Source organism: Oncorhynchus keta, chromosome 5 (assembly GCF_023373465.1).
Source record: "Oncorhynchus keta strain PuntledgeMale-10-30-2019 chromosome 5, Oket_V2, whole genome shotgun sequence".
Lineage (NCBI taxonomy): Eukaryota > Metazoa > Chordata > Actinopteri > Salmoniformes > Salmonidae > Oncorhynchus > Oncorhynchus keta.
In genome coordinates, this window is record NC_068425.1 from 27,435,785 (window position 1) to 27,455,328 (window position 19,544).

The 19,544-nt window shown below is 40.8% G+C and overlaps 1 gene segment (V, D, J or C); it reads left to right on the forward strand.

Moving 5' to 3' along the window:
- The first annotated feature begins 17,409 nt into the window (after positions 1-17,409).
- On the forward strand, positions 17,410-17,985 carry LOC118384743 (Ig heavy chain V region 23-like). The segment is given in 2 exon segments: positions 17,410-17,548; positions 17,662-17,985. Coding segments are annotated over 2 exon segments (348 nt in total).
- Positions 17,986-19,544: the final 1,559 nt, after the last annotated feature.

The following is a 19,544-nucleotide window of genomic DNA, read 5'->3' on the forward strand; positions in this document are numbered from 1 at the left end:
ATTCTATTGGTTTTTAAATCAATCCACAATTGTACACCACAATACATTACAGATATGCTTTTAAGTTATGTACCCAATAGGTCCCTCAGGTCTTCTGGAACTGGCATTTTAACTATCCAAAGCCTAGGACCAAGAGGCATGGAGAGGTAGCCTTTAGTTACTATGCCCAAAGCCTGGAATAGCCTGCCAGAAAACCTGAGGGGGTCCGAAACTGTGGACATATTTTAAATTGATCTTAAAACACACCCTTTTAGCATTGCTTTTTCTTAGGGTTATTTTTAGTCATTCAGTTTTATTATTATTATTTTTTTTCCTGTGAAGCAAATTGCATTGCATTCCATGTCTAAAATGTGCTGTATAAACAAAGCTTGATTTGATTTGATCATGTGGAAACCACATGTTTTACTCTGTTCCATTTACTCCATTCCATGAGTTTTTCCTGACCTTGTGACCTTAGCAGGAAAACATTTATAGACTCAAACAAGGCGCTCAGAGTTATTTCTGCCCAGATCATGTGATCAGAGAATACTACCCTGTATCATAGAGATGTATAGAGATCTCTACTTGGAAATAACCTGTTTTAGCATTGACATTTCCATTAAGGGATTCCACCATTTAAACTTCTTCAGGATCAGTGGGTCCCCTGCGGGACGTTTGAGCTAATGTAGGCTAATTTGATTAGCATGAGGTTCTAAGTAACAAGAAAATTCTTATTAATCTAACTGTACTGTCCAATTTACAGTAAGTATTACAGTGAAAGAATACCATGCTATTGTTTGAGGAGAGTGAACAGTTTTGAACATGAAAAGTTATTAATAAGCAAATTAGGCACATTTGGGCAATCGATACAACATTTTGAGTGGAAATGCAATGATTCATTGATCAGTCTAAAACTTTGCACATGCACTGTTGCCATCTAGTGGCCAAAATCTAAATTGCACCTTGGCTGGAACAATACATTATGGCCTTTCTCTTGCATTTCAAAGATGATGGTACAAAAAAGTGCAAAAACACAGTTGGTTTTTTCTTTGTATTATCTTCTACCAGATCTAATGTGTTATATTCTCCTACATTCCTTTCACATTTCCACAAACTTCAAAGTGTTTCCTTTCAAATGGTACCAATAATATGCACATCTTTGCTTCAGGGCCTAAGCTACAGGCAGTTAGATGTGGGTACGTCATTTTAGGCAAACATTTTAAAAGGGGCGGATCCTTAAATGTAGTAAACTGGTTGAGGTTGGGAGCAATTAGCCAATGATCAGAGCATTGACTTCTTCTTCAAATTGGATTGTATGGTTTGTAAATGGCTTTAAGCTATATCATTTCCATCTAGTGGCTACAATACATGAATGAAACATAGGACTTGATTCAAGATTTCAGCACTGCAGATGGTGGTTAGTAACCAATATCCACTTAACACTTTTTTTCAAACACAAAAGAAGAAGAAAATGGACAACTTTAAAATGGAACTCTCACAAAACAAATACACGCTACACCAGTCATCATTTTTTTAAATGAAGATACAAATGCGGTAATTACAAACAACAACTTGATTAATAAAAATAAAAGCTTCTATGAAAATGTATAGAAATCAGAATAAAATAACAGTTGGACTGTTCCTATAGCCTTCTCAGACTCAACAACCCTGAGGAAATTATCGGCAGACAAAAAAATATCACTAAAAACAAAGATCACCAAAAAATAAATATTAGATACTGTTAAAACATCTGTGTGAAGAAAAGCACCAGAAATTAATGGCTTTCCACTAAATTTCTACTCAACATTTTGCGACAAAGTAGCACCCATATTTGCACAAATATCAACATACATTTATGTGTACTTCCTAGTACTTCTGTCGTTCTACCCCTGAACAGGCAGTTATCCCACTGTTCCTAGGCCGTCATTGAAAATAAGAATTTGTTCTTAACTGACTTGCCTAGTTAAATAAAGGTAAAATAAAATAAAATAAAACTTCCTAGTTCCATGTATAAAACAGTCATCAAAGTCTATGAAATATGCTTACATACACCGACATGAAAGGTATATAGTAAAACATGTTTTCCCTGAATAAATATCTTATAACTGCTGTTTCAGTACCCCTCTCCTTCATCTCTCTACGTCAATGAACACCACCCTTTGGTTCGTTCCCTACTTAAACAGCATCACCTTTTTTTAACAGGACAGAGTCTGCAGACTGAAGAAACAGCTGTGTATTATTGTGTTTGATGACCACAGTGATACAAACCAGCACCAGACAGGTACTACAACTCAATCAATCTGCAATCTGAGTGTATCTACAACTCAAGCCACCCATGATCTAATGACTCCACAATACTTATTACATGACATTTCTTAATGTGAAAACACAGGTTAAGCACATTATATAAAACAATAAAACACAAAGCATCCATCTCCACTACATTATTGTAACCTTGTAAACTGTCACAGTGGAAAACAGTTTATTAACTGTGATTGTCAGCATACACAGAATTACTCATGTCATCAAAGTGTATTAAATAAACATATATTTAAAAATAAAAACATCTGAATACATTTCTGATTACTGGTGTTTTAGTGTTTCCCTGTCCGGTGTCCCTATTTACCCCTCTCCTCCACTCTCTATAGAATTAGGAATTAGAATACTAGAATGGACAGGAACCTTCTTATGATGGGATGAAGGTCAATCATTTTGGTCAGGGACTATGTCAACCATCGTTTGCCAGTGCTGTGATAAGATATTGTGTAAAAAAATGAATTTTAAGAATTTATCTGTCCTGTATGTTTGTTAGCTAGCTAGCCAGACAGTTTTAGAGGATTCCATGATTTTTTTCTAATTAAACTATTCTCTAATTAAATGGTTGCTCAATGTATAGCTCCAACCTTCACCGTAATATAATATATAATAACAAGTTCCAAACCTTCCTATTAAGACTATATGATATGAGCTTCAGTATGCTCACCTCTATAGTACAACCCCTCCCTCCATCCATCTCTCTACGTCAATGCAAACCCACCCTCTTGTTCTTTCCCTACTTAAACAGTGTCTGTATGTCTGTCCTTAGAGGTCCTCTGATTCCTGGAGTGTAAAGAAGATCAGCTCCCACCAGTTCATCTTCAATGCAAACCATGTTCCCTGCATCTCTACTGCTGCTGGCAGCTGTATCATGTGAGTCTCTCTGCTCATACAAATAGAGATGTATTACAACTCTGAAATGATCTAATCTAATTTCTGATTAAAACTGACAATGCTGTGTATTGATGTGTGTTTCTCCTTCCAGGTGTCTACTGTGGTATTGAACTCATCCAGTCTGGTCCAGTGGTTATAGAACCAGGAGTGTCTTTCAGCATCTCCTGCAAATTCTCTGGGTTTTCTATATCTTCTTACTGTCCTCACTGGATACGACAAGCTGAAGGCAAAGCGTTGGAGTATGTTGGTTATACATGCAGTAGTAGAACTTCCACTGGAGACTCACTAAGGAGCAAGATCACTTCTAGATATGACAGTTCCAGCAGTACAGTGTTTCTACAAGGGAACAACTTCCAGACTGAAGACACAGCTGTGTATTATTGTGCCCGTGAGACACAGTGGCACAAACCATGACCATGCTCTACAAAAACCCTTCCTTCATTGTAGCTTATAATAGACTTATTCATTTAAATAGAACAGAGATGTTTCTCAATTTCACATTTGTAAACGATTTCATACCCAGTACTGGCGGTGCTGGAAATGTATATCTGAGTTGTTTGCCAATTATACTCCTGATATGAATTGATGGTATTCTAATTGATGTCTATCAAACATTCAATGAACTCATTCATGATCCAGTACTTCATAGTTTTAATCATTCATTTAATAAAAGTGGCCTCAACAATACTGAACAATAGGGTCTAAGCTCTGTATTATCAAAAATAAACTAAAATAACAAATAATATGTTTGAAATACACAGCTCAAAAAAATAAAGGGAACACTTAAACAACACAATGTAACTCCAAGTCAATCACACTTCTGTGAAATCAAACTGTCCACTTAGGAAGCAACACTGATAAATTTCACATGCTGTTGTGCAAATGGAATAGACAACAGGTGGAAATTATAGGCAATTAGCAAGACACCCCCAATAAAGGAATGGTTCTGCAGGTGGTGACCATTTGGTGACCATTTGGTGACCATTTGGTGACCATTTGTGGTGGAACTGAGTGCTAGAAAAACTTTAAAAATTCTGATCTGTTTTTGTTTAGCTCTGCTTTTGGTTTGCTTCCTGTCTTTAAGTTTGGTGGGGTTTTTTTATTTTGTTTGCCTCTTCTTGGGCAAATTACTTTGGCACTCACGGTGAGTGTCTTTTAGGTTCCAGTTGTTGTTGCTAGTCAACTTTCAGTGGACACCCCCATGAGTGTCTTTTAAGAACCCCTTGTGAAACCCCACCTGTTTCATTTTGGGGTTTGGACTGTTAGTTTCCCCTTCTATTTGAGTGACAATTTGGGGATTCCTGCTGGGGAATGTAACATTTTTAATATTTATAGCTTCTACAGTTAAACATATTTTTCCCACTGATATTCCCATCAATTTAATATCATCTCCTTATGCAAAATGTACCTAGCCCATCTTCCTTTCTCTCCCTCTACCTCCTTATATAAAACCTCTATTTGTCTGAGAGTCCTAGTGTGTCCCTCTGAATCCTGGAGAGTAGAGAAGAACAGCTCATAACAGTTCAACTTCAATACAAACCATGTTCCCTGCATCTCTACTGCTGCTGGCAGCTGTCTCCTGTGAATCTGGGTTTGGGTGAAAAACATAACAAACTTAGAATTTCATTATTTATTTTCATGGGTGTGACCAGCACTGAACTCAAACTCTTTAAAAACATGTTTTAAAACCTTTATTTAACTAGGCAAGCTAGGTAAGAACACATTCTTATTTACAATGACGGCCTACACCAGCCAAACCCTCCCCTAACGACGCTGGGCCAATTGTGCACCGCACTATCGGACTCCCGATCACGGCCGGTTGTGATACAGCCCGGGATTGAACCTAGGTCTGTAGTGACACCTCACCGCTTTAGACTGCTGTGCCATTCAGGATCCCAAATAATGGAGATCGATGGTTCAGACCTATTACTGTGTTCACCTCCACAGTTAAACAAACCAGCACCAGACCTGTACTAAGACTCACTCCTGACTAGTCTGATCAGTATAACCTGTCTTGCTGTGATACTGATGTGACTCCTTGATTGATCTCAAATCAAATTTATTTATATAGCCCTTCGTACATCAGCTGATATCTCAAAGTGCTGTACAGAAACCCAGCCTAAAACCCCAAACAGCAAGTAATGCAGGTGTAGAAGCACGGTGGCTAGGAAAAACTCCCTAGAAAGGGCCAAAACCTAAGAAGAAACCGAGAGAGGAACCAAGCTATGTGGGGTGGCCAGGCCTCTTCTGGCTGTGCCGGGTGGAGATTATAACAGAACATGGCCAAGATGTTCAAATGTTTATAAATGACCAGCATGGTCGAATAATAATAAGGCAGAACAGTTGAAACTGGAGCAGCAGCATGGCCAGGTGGACTGGGGACAGCAAGGAGTCATCATGTCAGGTAGTCCTGGGGCATGGTCCTAGGGCTCAGGTCAGTTGAAACTGGAGCAGCAGCATGGCCAGGTGGACTGGGGACAGCAAGGAGTCATCATGTCAGGTAGTCCTGCGGCATGGTCCTAGGGCTCAGGTCCTCCGAGAGAGAGAAAGAAAGAAGGAGAGAATTAGAGAACGCACACTTAGATTCACACAGGACACTGAATAGGACAGGAGAAGTACTCCAGATATAACAAACTGACCCCAGCCCCCCGACACAAACTACTGCAGCATAAATACTGGAGGCTGAGACAGGAGGGGTCAGGAGACACTGTGGCCCCATCCGAGGACACCCCCGGACAGGGCCAAACAGGAAGGATATAACCCCACCCACTTTGCCAAAGCACAGCCCCCACACCACTAGAGGGATATCTTCAACCACCAACTACCATCCTGAGACAAGGCTGAGTATAGCCCACAAAGATCTCCGCCACGGCACAACCCAAGGGGGGGGCGCCAACCCAGACAGGATGACCACAACAGTGAATCAACCCACTCAGGTGACGCACCCCCTCCAGGGACAGCATGAGAGAGCCCCAGTAAGCCAGTGACTCAGCCCCTGTAATAGGGTTAGAGGCAGAAAATCCCAGTGGAAAGAGGGGAACCGGCCAGGCAGAGACAGCAAGGGGGGTTCGTTGCTCCAGAGCCTTTCCGTTCACCTTCACACTCCTGGGCCAGACTACACTCAATCATATGACCCACTGAAGAGATGAGTCGTCAGTAAAGACTTAAAGGTTGAGACCGAGTTTGCGTCTCTGACATGAGTAGGCAGACCGTTCCATAAAAATTGAGCTTTACAGGAGAAAGCCCTGCCTCCAGCTGTTTGCTTAGAAATTCTAGGGACAATTAGGAGGCCTGCGTCTTGTGACCGTAGCGTACGTGTAGGTATGTACGGTAGGACCAAATCAGAGAGATAGGTAGGAGCAAGCCCATGTAATGCTTTGTAGGTTAGCAGTAAAACCTTGAAATCAGCCCTTGCTTTGACAGGAAGCCAGTGTAGAGAGGCTAGCACTGGAGTAATATGATCAAATTTTTTGGTTCTAGTCAGGATTCTAGCAGCCGTATTTAGCACTAACTGAAGTTTATTTAGTGCTTTATCTGGGTAGCCGGAAAGTAGAGCATTGCAGTAGTCTAACCTAGAAGTGACAAAAGCATGGATTAATTTTTTTCTGCATCATTTTTGGACAGAAAGCTTCTGATTTTTGCAATATTACGTAGATGGAAAAAAGCTGTCCTCGAAATGGTCTTGATATGTTCTTCAAAAGAGAGATCAGGGTCCAGAGTAACGCCGAGGACCTTCACAGTTTTATTTGAGACGACTGTACAACCATTAAGATTAGTTGTCAGATTCAACAGAAGATCTCATTTTTTCTTGGGACCTAGAACAAGCATCTCTGTTTTGTCCGAGTTTAATAGTAGAAAGTTTGCAGCCATCCACTTCCTTATGTCTGAAACACATGCTTCTAGCGAGGGCAATTTTGGGGCTTCACCATGTTTCATTGAAATGTACAGCTGTGTGTCATCCGCATAGCAGTGAAAGTTAACATTATGTTTTCGAATAACATCCCCAAGAGGTAAAATATATAGTGAAAACAATAGTGGTCCTAAAACAGAACCTTGAGGAACACCAGAGTTTACAGTTGATTTGTCAGAGGACAAACCATTCACAGAGACAAACTGATATCTTTCCGACAGATAAGATCTAAACCAGGCCAGAACATGTCCGTGTAGACCAATTTGGGTTTCCAATCTCTCCAAAAGAATGTGGTGATCGATGGTATCAAAAGCAGCACTAAGGTCTAGGAGCACGAGGACAGATGCAGAGCCTCGGTCCGATGCCATTAAAATGTCATTCACCACCTTCACAAGTGCCGTCTCAGTGCTATGATGGGGTCTAAAACCAGACTGAAGCATTTCGTATACATTGTTTGTCTTCAGGAAGGCAGTGAGTTGCTGCGCAACAGCCTTCTCTAAAATTTTTGAGAGGAATGGAAGATTCGATATAGGCCGATAGTTTTTTTATATTTTCTGGGTCAAGGTTTGGCTTTTTCAAGAGAGGCTTTATTACTGCCACTTTTAGTGAGTTTGGTACACATCCAGTGGATAGAGAGCCGTTTATTATGTTCAACATAGGAGGGCCAAGCACAGGAAGCAGCTCTTTCAGTAGTTTAGTTGGAATAGGGTCCAGTATGCAGCTTGAAGGTTTAGAGGCCATGATTATTTTCATCATTGTGTCAAGAAATATAGTACTAAAACACTTGAACGTCTCTCTTGATCCTAGGTCCTGGCAGAGTTGTGCAGACTCAGGACAACTGAGGTTTGGAGGAATACGCAGGTTTAAAGAGGAGTCCGTAATTTGCTTTCTAATAATCATAATCTTTTCCTCAAAGAAGTTCATGAATTTATCACTGCTAAAGTGAAAGTCATCCTCTCTTGGGGAATGCTGCTTTTTAGTTAGCTTTCCGACAGTATCAAAAAGGAATTTCGGATTGTTCTTATTTTCCTCAATTAAGTTAGAAAAATAGGATGATCGAGCAGCAGTAAGGGCTCTTCGGTACTGCACGGTACCGTCTTTCCAAGCTAGTCAGAAGACTTCCAGTTTGGTGTGGCGCCATTTCTGTTCCAATTTTCTGGAAGCTTGCTTCAGAGCTCGGGTATTTTCTGTGTACCAGGGAGCTAGTTTCTTATGAGAAATGTTTTTAGTTTTTAGGGGTGCAACTGCATCTAGGGTATTACGCAAGGTTAAATTGAGATCCTCAGTTAGGTGGTTAACTGTTTTTTGTCCTCTGGCGTCCTTGGGTAGGCAGAGGGAGTCTGGAAGGGCAATAATGAATCTTTGTGTTGTCTGTGAATTTATAGTACGACTTTTGATGGTCCTTGGTTGGGGTCTGAGCAGATTATTTGTTGCAATTGCAAACGTAATAAAATGGTGGTCCGATAGTCCAGGATTATGAGGAAAAACATTAAGATCCACAACATTTATTCCATGAGACAAAACTAGGTCCAGCGTATGACTGTGACAGTGAGTGGGTCCAGAGACATGTTGGACAAAACCCACTGAGTCGATGATGGCTCCGAAAGCCTTTTGGAGTGGGTCTGTGGTCTTTTCCATGTGAATATTAAAGTCACCAAAGATTAGAATATTATCTGCTATGACTACAAGGTCCGATAGGAATTCAGGGAACTCAGTGAGAAACACTGTATATGGCCCAGGAGGCCTGTAAACTGTAGCTATAAAAAGTGATTGAGTCGGCTGCATAGATTTCATGACTAGAAGCTCAAAAGACGAAAACGTCTTTTTTTTTTGTAAATTGAAATTTGCTATCGTAAATGTTAGCAACACCTCCACCTTTGCGGGATGCACGGGGGATATGGTCACTAGTGTAGCCAGGAGGTGAGGCCTCATTTAAAACAGTAAATTCATCAGGCTTAAGCCGTTTCAGTCAGGCCAATCACATCAAGATTATGATCAGTGATTAGTTCATAGACTATAATTGCCTTTGAAGTAAGGGATCTAACATTAAGTAGCCCTATTTTGAGATGTGAGGTATCATGATCTCTTTCAGTAAAGACAGGAATGGAGGTGGTCTTTATCCTAGTGAGATTGCTAAGGCGAATACCGCCATGTTTAGTTTTGCCCAACCTAGGTCGAGGCACAGACACGGTCTCAATGGTGATAGCTGAGCTGACTACACTGACTGTGCTAGTGGCAGACTCCACTAAGCTGGCAGGCTGGCTAACAGCCTGCTGCCTGGCCTGCACCCTATTTCATTGTGGAGCTAGAGGAGTTAGAGCCCTGTCTATGTTGGTAGATAAGATGAGAGCACCCCTCCAGCTAGGATGGAGTCCGTCACTCCTCAGCAGGTCAGGCTTGGTCCTGTTTGTGGGTGAGTCCCAGAAAGAGGGCCAATTATCTTCAAACTCTATCTTTTGGGAGGGGCAGAAAACAGTTTTCAACCAGCGATTGAGTTTTGAGACTCTGCTGTAGAGCTCATCACTCCCCCTAACTGGGAGGGGGCCAGAGACAATTACTCAATGCCGACACATCTTTCTAGCTGATATGCACGCAGAAGCTATGTTGCGCTTGGTGATCTCGGACTGTTTCATCCTAACATCGTTGGTGCCGACGTGGATAACAATATCTCTATACTCTCTACACTCGCCATTTTTAGCTTTAGCCAGCACCATCTTCAGATTAGCCTTAACTTTGGTAGCCCTGCCCCCTGGTAAACAGTGTATGATCGCTGGATGATTTGTTTTAAGTCTAATACTGCGGGTAATGGAGTCGCCAATGACTAGAGTTTTCAATTTGTCAGAGCTAATGGTGGGAAGCTTCGGTGTCTCAGACCCCGTAAAGGGAGGAGTAGAGACCAGAGAAGACTCGGCCTCTGACTCCGACCCGCTGCTTAATGGGGAAAACCGGTTGAAAGTTTCTGTCGGCTGAATGAGCGACACCGGTTGAGCTTTCCTACAGCATTTCCTTCCAGAAATCGTGAGAAAGTTGTCCGGCTGCGGGACTGTGCCAGGGGATTTATACTACTATCTGTACTTACTGGTGGCACAGACGCTGTTTCATCCTTTCCTACACTGAAACTACCCTTGCCTAACGATTGCGTCTGAAGCTGGGCTTGTAGCACAGCTATCCTTGCCGTAAGGCGAGTACAGCGACTGCAATTAGAAGGCATCATGTTAATGTTACTACTTAGCTTCCAGATAAAGTGTGACCTGTCATTCTTCTCGCTCCTCAGGTGTCCACTGTCAGGTCGTGCTCACACAGGCTGAACAGTCAGTCCAGGGGAGCCCCGGGGGTTCCCTCAAACTCACATATGTACTGGATCCGACAAGCATCTGGAAAAGGACTTAATTTATTATCATTCTGACACTTACAAAAGGAATGCACAGGAAGTACAGGGTTGATTCACTGCATCGAAGGACAGCACTCGTTTATTTCTGCACATGAGCCAGTTGAAGCCAGAGGACTCTACAGTGTATTACTGTGCTAGAGACTCACTATGGTTAAACTAATGAGAATAGCTGTACAAAAGCCATCTGGTAGAGAACGGAAGGACCTGCACAAACACACAGACACTCGTATGGTATGACCAGTAGACCATGACAAGTGGATAAATGAGGAACAATTCTAATGATGTATCAAATAATAACACAAGGATACACCTGTTAAATACATGGTGCTAGAGTTGTTGATGCACCAACAGGGGGCACTGTCTCCATATGATTAAAATAAATACCAGTACCGGTGAAGACTCTGCTATTTAAATATATTACAAGAAAAAAGTATAATATGGATGTTGATGGAAAATACTTTCGTTTGTCAAAACAAAAGAGCACTAAACGTAGTGTTTCATATTTACCCCACCCTCCCATTCAAAAAGATAACATAAAGAGGGTCTCTGGGTTTACAGATTGCAAAGGTTGTGTCCAATATTAGTGTATTGTGTAACATGATGTCCTGTGAGTGTTATCTGATGAAGATCATAAAAGGTTAGATTCATTTTATCTATATTTCTGCTTTTTGTGACCCCTCTCTTTCGCTGGAAAATGGCTGTGTGTGTTTTTGTGACTTGACTATGACCTAACATAATCATATGTGGTGCTTTCGCTGTAAATCATTTTTGAAATCGGACACCATGGGTAGATTAACAAGACGTTTATCTTTCATTTACTGTATTGGACTTGTTAATGTGTGAAAGTTACATACTTACAAAAAATATTTTTGAAATTATATTAATAATAATATAGTAATATTTTGATTCCAAAACATCCAGTGATTTTTCCAGAAATACTCATAATAAACATTGATAAAAGATGTGTTATTCACAGAATTAAAGATAGACTGATCCTCTATGCAACCGCTGTGCCAGATTTTTTAAAAACTTTACGGAAAAAGCATTATCTGAGAACGGCGCTCAGTACCTGCTAATAAACAATTAGTCAATTCCGCCATCTTGGAGTCAACATTAGTTGGAAAAAACACTCGAAATATTCACTTACCTTTGATAATCTTCATCAGAAGGCACTCTCAGGAATCCCAGTTCGACAATAAATTACTGATTTTTTCCATAAAGTTCCATTAAGCCCATCATTAAGCCACCTGTTGTTAGCGTGTTCAGTCCAGTAATCAATCTTCATGGAGGCGCGACCATTTCCTCCATGACAAAAACTCAAAAACCTCCCTTACAGGTCGAAACAAGTCAAAACATGTCTGCAATCAATCGTGTTTTTCACATATAAGGTTTCAACCTGAGAATTTAATTGTCTGACAAAAAGCCCTGGAACGAGAGGATCCTCTCTCGGGAGCGCGCTTCATGAGACTGAGGCGCTCTGCCAGACCCCTCACCAAAAGGGGTCTCATGAGCACCTCCTTTATAGTATAATCTTACAACTAGCATGTAAAGACGGTGACATCTAGTGGAAGCCCTGGGAAGTGCATGCACATCCATAAGGGATTTAAATCGGCTCCGTTTTAAAATTCGACTTCTCAATTCCTGTTTGGATTTCTTCTCAGGTTCTTGCTTGCCATATGAGTTCTGTTATACTCACAGACATCATTCAAACAGTTTTAGAAACTTCAGAGTGTTTTGCGGGGGGAGTTCCGCTACCCCAGTCCTAGACAGGTTAATGATAGTAAAGACATGACAAGTGTCTTCAGAAAGTTTTCAGACCACTTGACTTTTTCTCACATTTTGTTACGTTACAGCCTTATTCTAAAATGTATAAAATGAAATAGAATCCTCAGCAATCTACACACAATACCACATAATGACGAAGCAAAGACAGGTTTAGACATTTTTCTAATATATTAAAACGAAATAACAGAAATAACTCATATAAATAGGCATTCAGACCCTTTGCTACAAGATTCTAAATTTATCTCTGGTTATCCTGTTTCCATTCATCATCCATGCAATGTTTCTAAGACTTGATTGGAGTCCATCTGTGGTTCATTCAATTGATTTGACATGATTTGGAAAGGTCCCACAGTTGACAGTACATGTCAGAGCAAAAATCAAGTGATGAGGTCATAAGAATTGTCCGTAGAGCTCCAAGACAGGATTGTGCTGAGGCACAGATCTGGGGAAGGGTACCAAAAAATGCATGCAAAATTGAAGGTTCCCAAGAACACAGTGGCCTCCATCAAGTCTCTCCTAGAGCTGGTCGCCCATCCAAACTGAGCAATCAGGGGAGAATGGCCTTTATCAGGGAGGTAACCAAGATACCCAATGGTCACTCTGACAGAGCTCTAGAGTTCCTCTGTAGAGATAGGAGAACCTTCCAGAATGACAACCATCTCTGCAGCCCTCCACCAATCAGGCCTTTATGGTTGAGCGGCCAGACGGAAGCCACTCCTCAGTAAAAGGCACATGACAGCCTGCATGGAGTTTGCCAAAAGACACCTAAAGACCCTCAGACTATGATAAACAAGAGTCTCTGGTCTGATGAAACCAAGATGGAACTCTTTTGCCTGAATGCCAAGCATCAAGTCTAGAGGAAACCTGGCACCATCCTTTTGGTGAAGCATGGAGGTGGCAGCATCATGCTGTGAGGGTGTTTTTCAGCGGCAGAGACTGGGAGACCAGTCAGGATCGAGGCAAACATGAACGCAGCAAAGTTTTGAGAGATTCTTGATGAAAACCTGCTCCAGAGTGCTCATGACCTCAGACTGGGGTGTCGGTTCAACTTCCAAAAGGACAACGACCCTAAGCACACAGCCAAGACAATGCAGGAGTGGCTTCGGGACAAGTCTCTGAATGTCCTTGAGTGGCCCAGCCAGAGCCTGGACTTGATCCCGATCTAACAATGTCCAGCAATGCTCCCCGACCAACCTGACAGAGCTTGAGGATCAGCAGAGATGAATGTGAGAAACTCCCCAAATACAGGTGTGGCAAACTTGTAGCATCATACCCAAGAAGACTCAAGACTGTAATTGTTGCCAAAGGTGCTTGAAACAAAGTACTGCATAAAGGGTCTGTATACTTATGGAAATGTGATATTTGCAAACATTTCTAAAAATCATTTTTTACTTTGGCATTATGAGGTATTGTGTGTAGATTGATGAGTAAAATAAAACAAATTAATCATTTTTAGAATAAGGCTGCAACATAACAAAATGTGGAAAAAAGTAAGGGGTCTGAATATTTTCCGAAGGCACTGTATATGTCCTCTCCCTATCCAAATTCCACCTTGCCCCTCTTCTACCTAGCCCCTCTTCCTTTCTCTCTCTCCTCCATATATAAAACCTCTCAGAGTCCTAGTACGTCCCTCTGAGTCCTGGAGAGTAGAGAAGAGCAGCTCCCACCAGTTCAGCTTCAACACAAACCATGTTCCCTGCATCTCTGCTGCTGCTGCTGCTGCTGGCAGCTGTCTTATGTGAGTCTCTTCCTCAACAGTATAAACTAAACATTAACAGCTTCAATATACACATTTTCATGTTCACAGTGATACTAATGAATGGTTTTCATGTTTTCTTCTCCAAACAGGTGTTCATTCTGATGTTCTAACTCAGCCAGGTTCTATGGTTGTTAAGCCAGTGTCACTCACCCTCTCCTGTAGGATTTCAATAACAAGATATTGTCTTCACTGGATTCGACAGCCTGAAGGAAAAGCATTGGAATGGATAGGATACAAATGCAGTAGTGGGGGCACTGAAACCAAAGACTTACTAAAGAGCAAAACCAGCTTCACAGTTAACACCTCCAGCAATACAGTGTTTCTACAAGGGAAGAACTTTCAGACCGAAGACACAGCTGTTTATTAATATGCCGGAGACTCAGTGATACAAAACATTACCAGTTTTCTACTGAAAGTTGACTAGCAACAACAACTAGAACCTAAAAGACACCCACCATGAGTGCCCACTAAATTTGCCCAAGAAGAGGGACACAAAAGAAAACCCATACCAAAATTAAAGATAGGAACCACATCTTTCAAGACAACTAGAGCACTGGCCAAGCCACTCATAAATATCACCTGGGCCAGCACAGGTTAAACACCTTCCCACTAATGAGATGGGAAACCAGCACAGGTATAACACATACTGACTAACAAGGTGACATGAATTGGTGCACCCTACGTGCTAACGTGCTAAAACTCCTACCTCAAAACATAAATTGAGAAACCACAACCTGAAACAGGCTACCTATCTATCATTACATATCACAGAATAAAATCACATACAGATAACAGAATACCGTCTCTATTATATACCTTAATAAAATTGTTATTCACCTAAATTAATATTGAGGGATTCAGATGGTCTCATTCTGATATACTTTGATGACACAGAAACAGGTTGTAGAAATACTCAACTGTCATATGTTATAAGTCGTTTTAAGTTGTTCCTGGGTCAATGTTGTTCAATTCCATTACAGAGCATCTCAAGATGACCTCATACCAGGTCAAATGTAGGGATATATCAAAGACTCCTGTGATTGGCCCTTCCAGTGAAGAGGAAGGAGCTCATGCAAATCTCTCCAGTCCTCCATATTGATTAATGTCTGTGTTGGAGGCTGTTTCTGCAGAGGACTGTCTCAACTACCTTTAGAGAACTTAACAAATCACCATGTTTCCTACCACAGGAGTATTCTTACTGACAGTCTATAGTCGTGTCTTTGGCTATGCCGGATTAAGTGATATGACATGCTATTCTATAAAATCCTTTCTCTGTAATTAATATTACCTTATTGAGCTAATCATGTAAATGTAATTAACTAGAAAGTCGGGGCACCACAAAATAATATTTATAGAGCTGTTATCTTCCGAATAAACTCTTAAAGACCTAGTAATATTTTACATCAATAGCAGTCAATATTAATTGTCACCTTATTTCAGTCTCATCTGAAAGTTGTAAATTCTTGGTTATCTTCACGAACCCTGGCTAACAAGTTGAATCAGCAATACAAAATTGGGTTTAATTATTTATTTACTAAATACCTAACTAATCACACAGAATTACATATACACAGACTTAATCATACATTGATTACAAATTATGTCATAAAGGAAAACGTCCCTGGCGGACGGAACAGATATGACAGCTGTTTACACAAAGAAACGGGGTTGGGGTTGAGTGAAAGAGTTGGAAGACTTGAGGAACAAAGGGAGAAGCTGTGTCTCTATCAGCTACTCTATCGTAAATACAGAATCTTACACATTCTAAATTACTGCCCATTTGGAAAAGGAAAATGCAATAACTATTTACTCTGAGCTGCGCTTCGGTAGGTTGGTGGTAGATGGAAGGCCTTGTTGCCCAACAGAGTCCTTTGTTTTTGAAGATTTTTCCTTGGTGGTGAACGGGAAATGTTGCAGTGTCGTTGTTGGGTGGTAGATGGGATACTCTGTCCTTCCTTTCCTAGCCCACGTTTACAGCTGCTGTTGCTAACTCAAAGGCTAGGATGTCTCACTTCTTTAGTGAGTAAGAGTTCAAAGTTTATACCATTCACAACCAAAGCTCACCCTGAGGTTGACTTAGTTCTGTAGTTGAAATGTTAGTTATTTTCAACGTATGGACCGTCATCCTATCGTCCTCGGAAGAGGAGGTTATATTTCATCAAGGGCTTTATATAGTGGAGGGAGAAGGGTGTGTTTCATAGTTTATAACCGATGTCTCTTCACAGGGGTGGGCCACTGATTGAGCAGAGCCCTATCCTTATGAAAACCCAAATCTCTAATTTGGAAGCTAAAATTACATTTAATCTTCTCACAAATAATTTTATATTTAATTAATTGAATTGCACAACAATGCCATGTGAATCAAATAACTATAATGTGTAGACTTTCCCTGATACAGTTTATGTCATCCTGTCATCCAACATAATGTCTCAGATGACAACCGAACTGGCATCATATTCATTAAGTACCAACTCATATTTTCAACTGGTTCTATTACCGAAATATAGTTCCTTTCCCTCCACTTGTTTGATGTTCCCAGACTCTCTATGTTTAACAAAGGCTATCCAAGAGTCCCTCTGTAGAGTCAAGCGAGAGGGAAGGGAGAAAGGCATTTATGGGGGGGGGTCATAAACCTTACCCACAGGCCAACGTCATGACACTATCTAACAGGTGAGGATAATAACAATGTTTATCAAAGTAATGTCAATCAGGTTTTATTTACTTCAACATGATCTCTACTTTCTATTTCCACAGGTGTTCATGGTCAGACACTGACTGAGTCTGGACCAATGGTTAAAAAAAACCTGGACAATCACACAAACTGACCTGTACAGCCTCTGGGTTCACATTCAGTAGGTACCATACGGCTTGGATGGAATTTGGATTTGTTGCCTTTATACACATTGGTGGTTCGAGTCCATTCTATTCTCAGACGGTCCAGGATAGATTCACCCAGAGATGACTCCAGCAGTAAGCTGTACCTACAGATGAACAGCCTGAAGAGTGAGGACACAGCAGTCTATTACTGTGCCCAGTATACATATTGAGAGAGAGTGGTGAGAGAGCTGTTCAAAACAATACTTCCCCATTCAGCACAAGCAGCATCAATACCCTCAGATTGTTGTTTAATGACAATGTTCACAAGCACATCCATGGAAATATGTTTTAACAAGGATCATCATTTGAATCCATTTTTTCAACATATTAGGATTACCAACAATGCAATAAACTATCCATGTCATTTGTGTCCCATAATTGAGACCTTTTCTAACCCCCACCATTTTTCACTAACATTGGCAGTTATTTTCTCCCTGTTTCACTATCTTATGCAAATATCACTTGTAACTAGTCTTCTCTCACTCTCTCCACCTCTATATAAACAGTCTCTCATTGTGTGTTCCAAGGAACATCCCTCTGAGTCCTGGAGAGTAGAGAAGTGCATCTCCCACCAGTTCAGCTTCAACACAAACCATGTTCCCTGAAACTCTACTGCTGCTGCTGGCAGCTGCCTCCTGTGAGTCTTTGAATCTGGGGGAAATAATACATTAATGAAAACATAATTAGACTGATATGATTTGACACTATTTGGAGCTTGTAATTATCTCTTCCTTACTTCTCTTCCCACAGGTGTTCACTGTGAAGAACTCACTCAGCCAGCCTCTATGACTGTCCAGCCAGGTCAACCACTGACCATCTCCTGTAAGGTCTCATATTCTGTTACTAGCTATTGGACAGCTTGGATCCGACAACCTGCAGGGAAAGGACTGGAGTGGATTGGGCAAATATATACTGGAAACACAATCTACAAGGATTCACTGAAAAACAAGTTCAGCCTCACTTTAGACTCTTCTAACAAGATAGTGACTTTAACAGGACAGAACCTGCAGACTGAAGACACAGCTGTGTATTATTGTGCCCGAGACTCACAGTGATACAAACCAGGGACAGACTTGCACAAAAACTCACTCATTCCTTAAACAGTTGGAGTTACATGTATCAATCAGGAGGTGTGATATTTAAAAAAACATGTATTTATTTATTTCACCTTTATTTAACCAGGTAGGCCAGTTGAGAACAGTTCTCATTTACAACTGCGACTTGGCCAAGATAAAGCAAAGCATTGTGACACAAACAACAACACAGATATTACACTTCTTAACAAGTAAAATCCCACCCATGGAATGATTAATTTAGTTTATACTACATGGTTATCTTTGAAATGGTGTTAGAGATAATATCTATGCTCAATATACAGTATAGCTCCAACCTTCTCCATAATATAATATATAATCACAAGCTCCAACCTCACAAGTTACAAACTGTGGACCCTCTAATTAAGATGACATGATAAGAGCTTCAGTATGCCGGCCTCTACAGTATAACCCCTCTCCTCTTTCCCCTCCATCAATGAAAACCAACCCTCTGGTCCAATGCTAATTTCACCGATCCCATCTCTTCCTTTCACCTCCTCTACCTTTCCCTATAAAACAACTCTGTATTAGTATGTCCCTCTGAGTCCTGGAGAGTAGAGAAGAGCAAAACCCACCAGTTCACCTTCAACACTAACCATGTTCCCTCCATCTCTATTGCTGTAGCCAGCCTCCAATACTGACCAGCTCATGTAAGGTTTCATACGCTGTTTCTAGCTCTAGTACAACTTGGATTTGCCAGCCTGTAGGGAAAACACTGGAGTGGATTGGATATACTGTATCAATAATGAAGCATAACTTATAAATATGAACAAGTTCAGCATCACTGGTGACACTTCCAGCAACATGTTGTTTTTAAAAGGACAGACTCTGCAGACTGAGGACACAGCTGTGTATTATTGTGCTCGCCTCCACAGTGATACAAACCACCAAAATTCCCCCACCCCTTAAACAGTAGGAGTTTTATGTATCTCCCAGGAGGGGGCAATATTAACCTTCTTAACTTCTTATGGCTGGGTGGCAGTATTGAGTAGCTTGGATGAATAAGTTGCCCAAAGTAAACGGCCTGCTCCTCCGTCTCAGTTGCTAATATATGCATATTATTATTAGTATTGGATAGAAAACTCAAAAGTTTCTAAAACTGTTTGAATGATGTCTGTGACTATAACATTACTTATATGTCAAGCAGAATCCTGAGGAGAAATCAAAACAGGAAGTGAGAAATCTGAGCTTTGTATGTATTCACTGCAGTCCCCAATGAAATCCCCTTGAGATATTAATGATGTTGCACTGCCTAGGGGTTCCACTAGATGTCACCCATCTATAGAAATTTGAATGAGACCTGTGTTGTGGGAGTGAATGAGAGCAGAATCATTTCTGTGTCTGGCAGTCAGACATTTTCTGATCACATGCATTTTTCATGGCATCCACTTGCTCATTGCTCATGAAGACAAAATAATACTCTGGTTGGAACTTTATTGAAGCTATATGTTAAAAACATCCTAATGATTGATTCTGTACTTAGTTTGAAACGTTTCTTCGACCTGTAATATAACTTTTTGAAGTTTGTCCGACGTAACA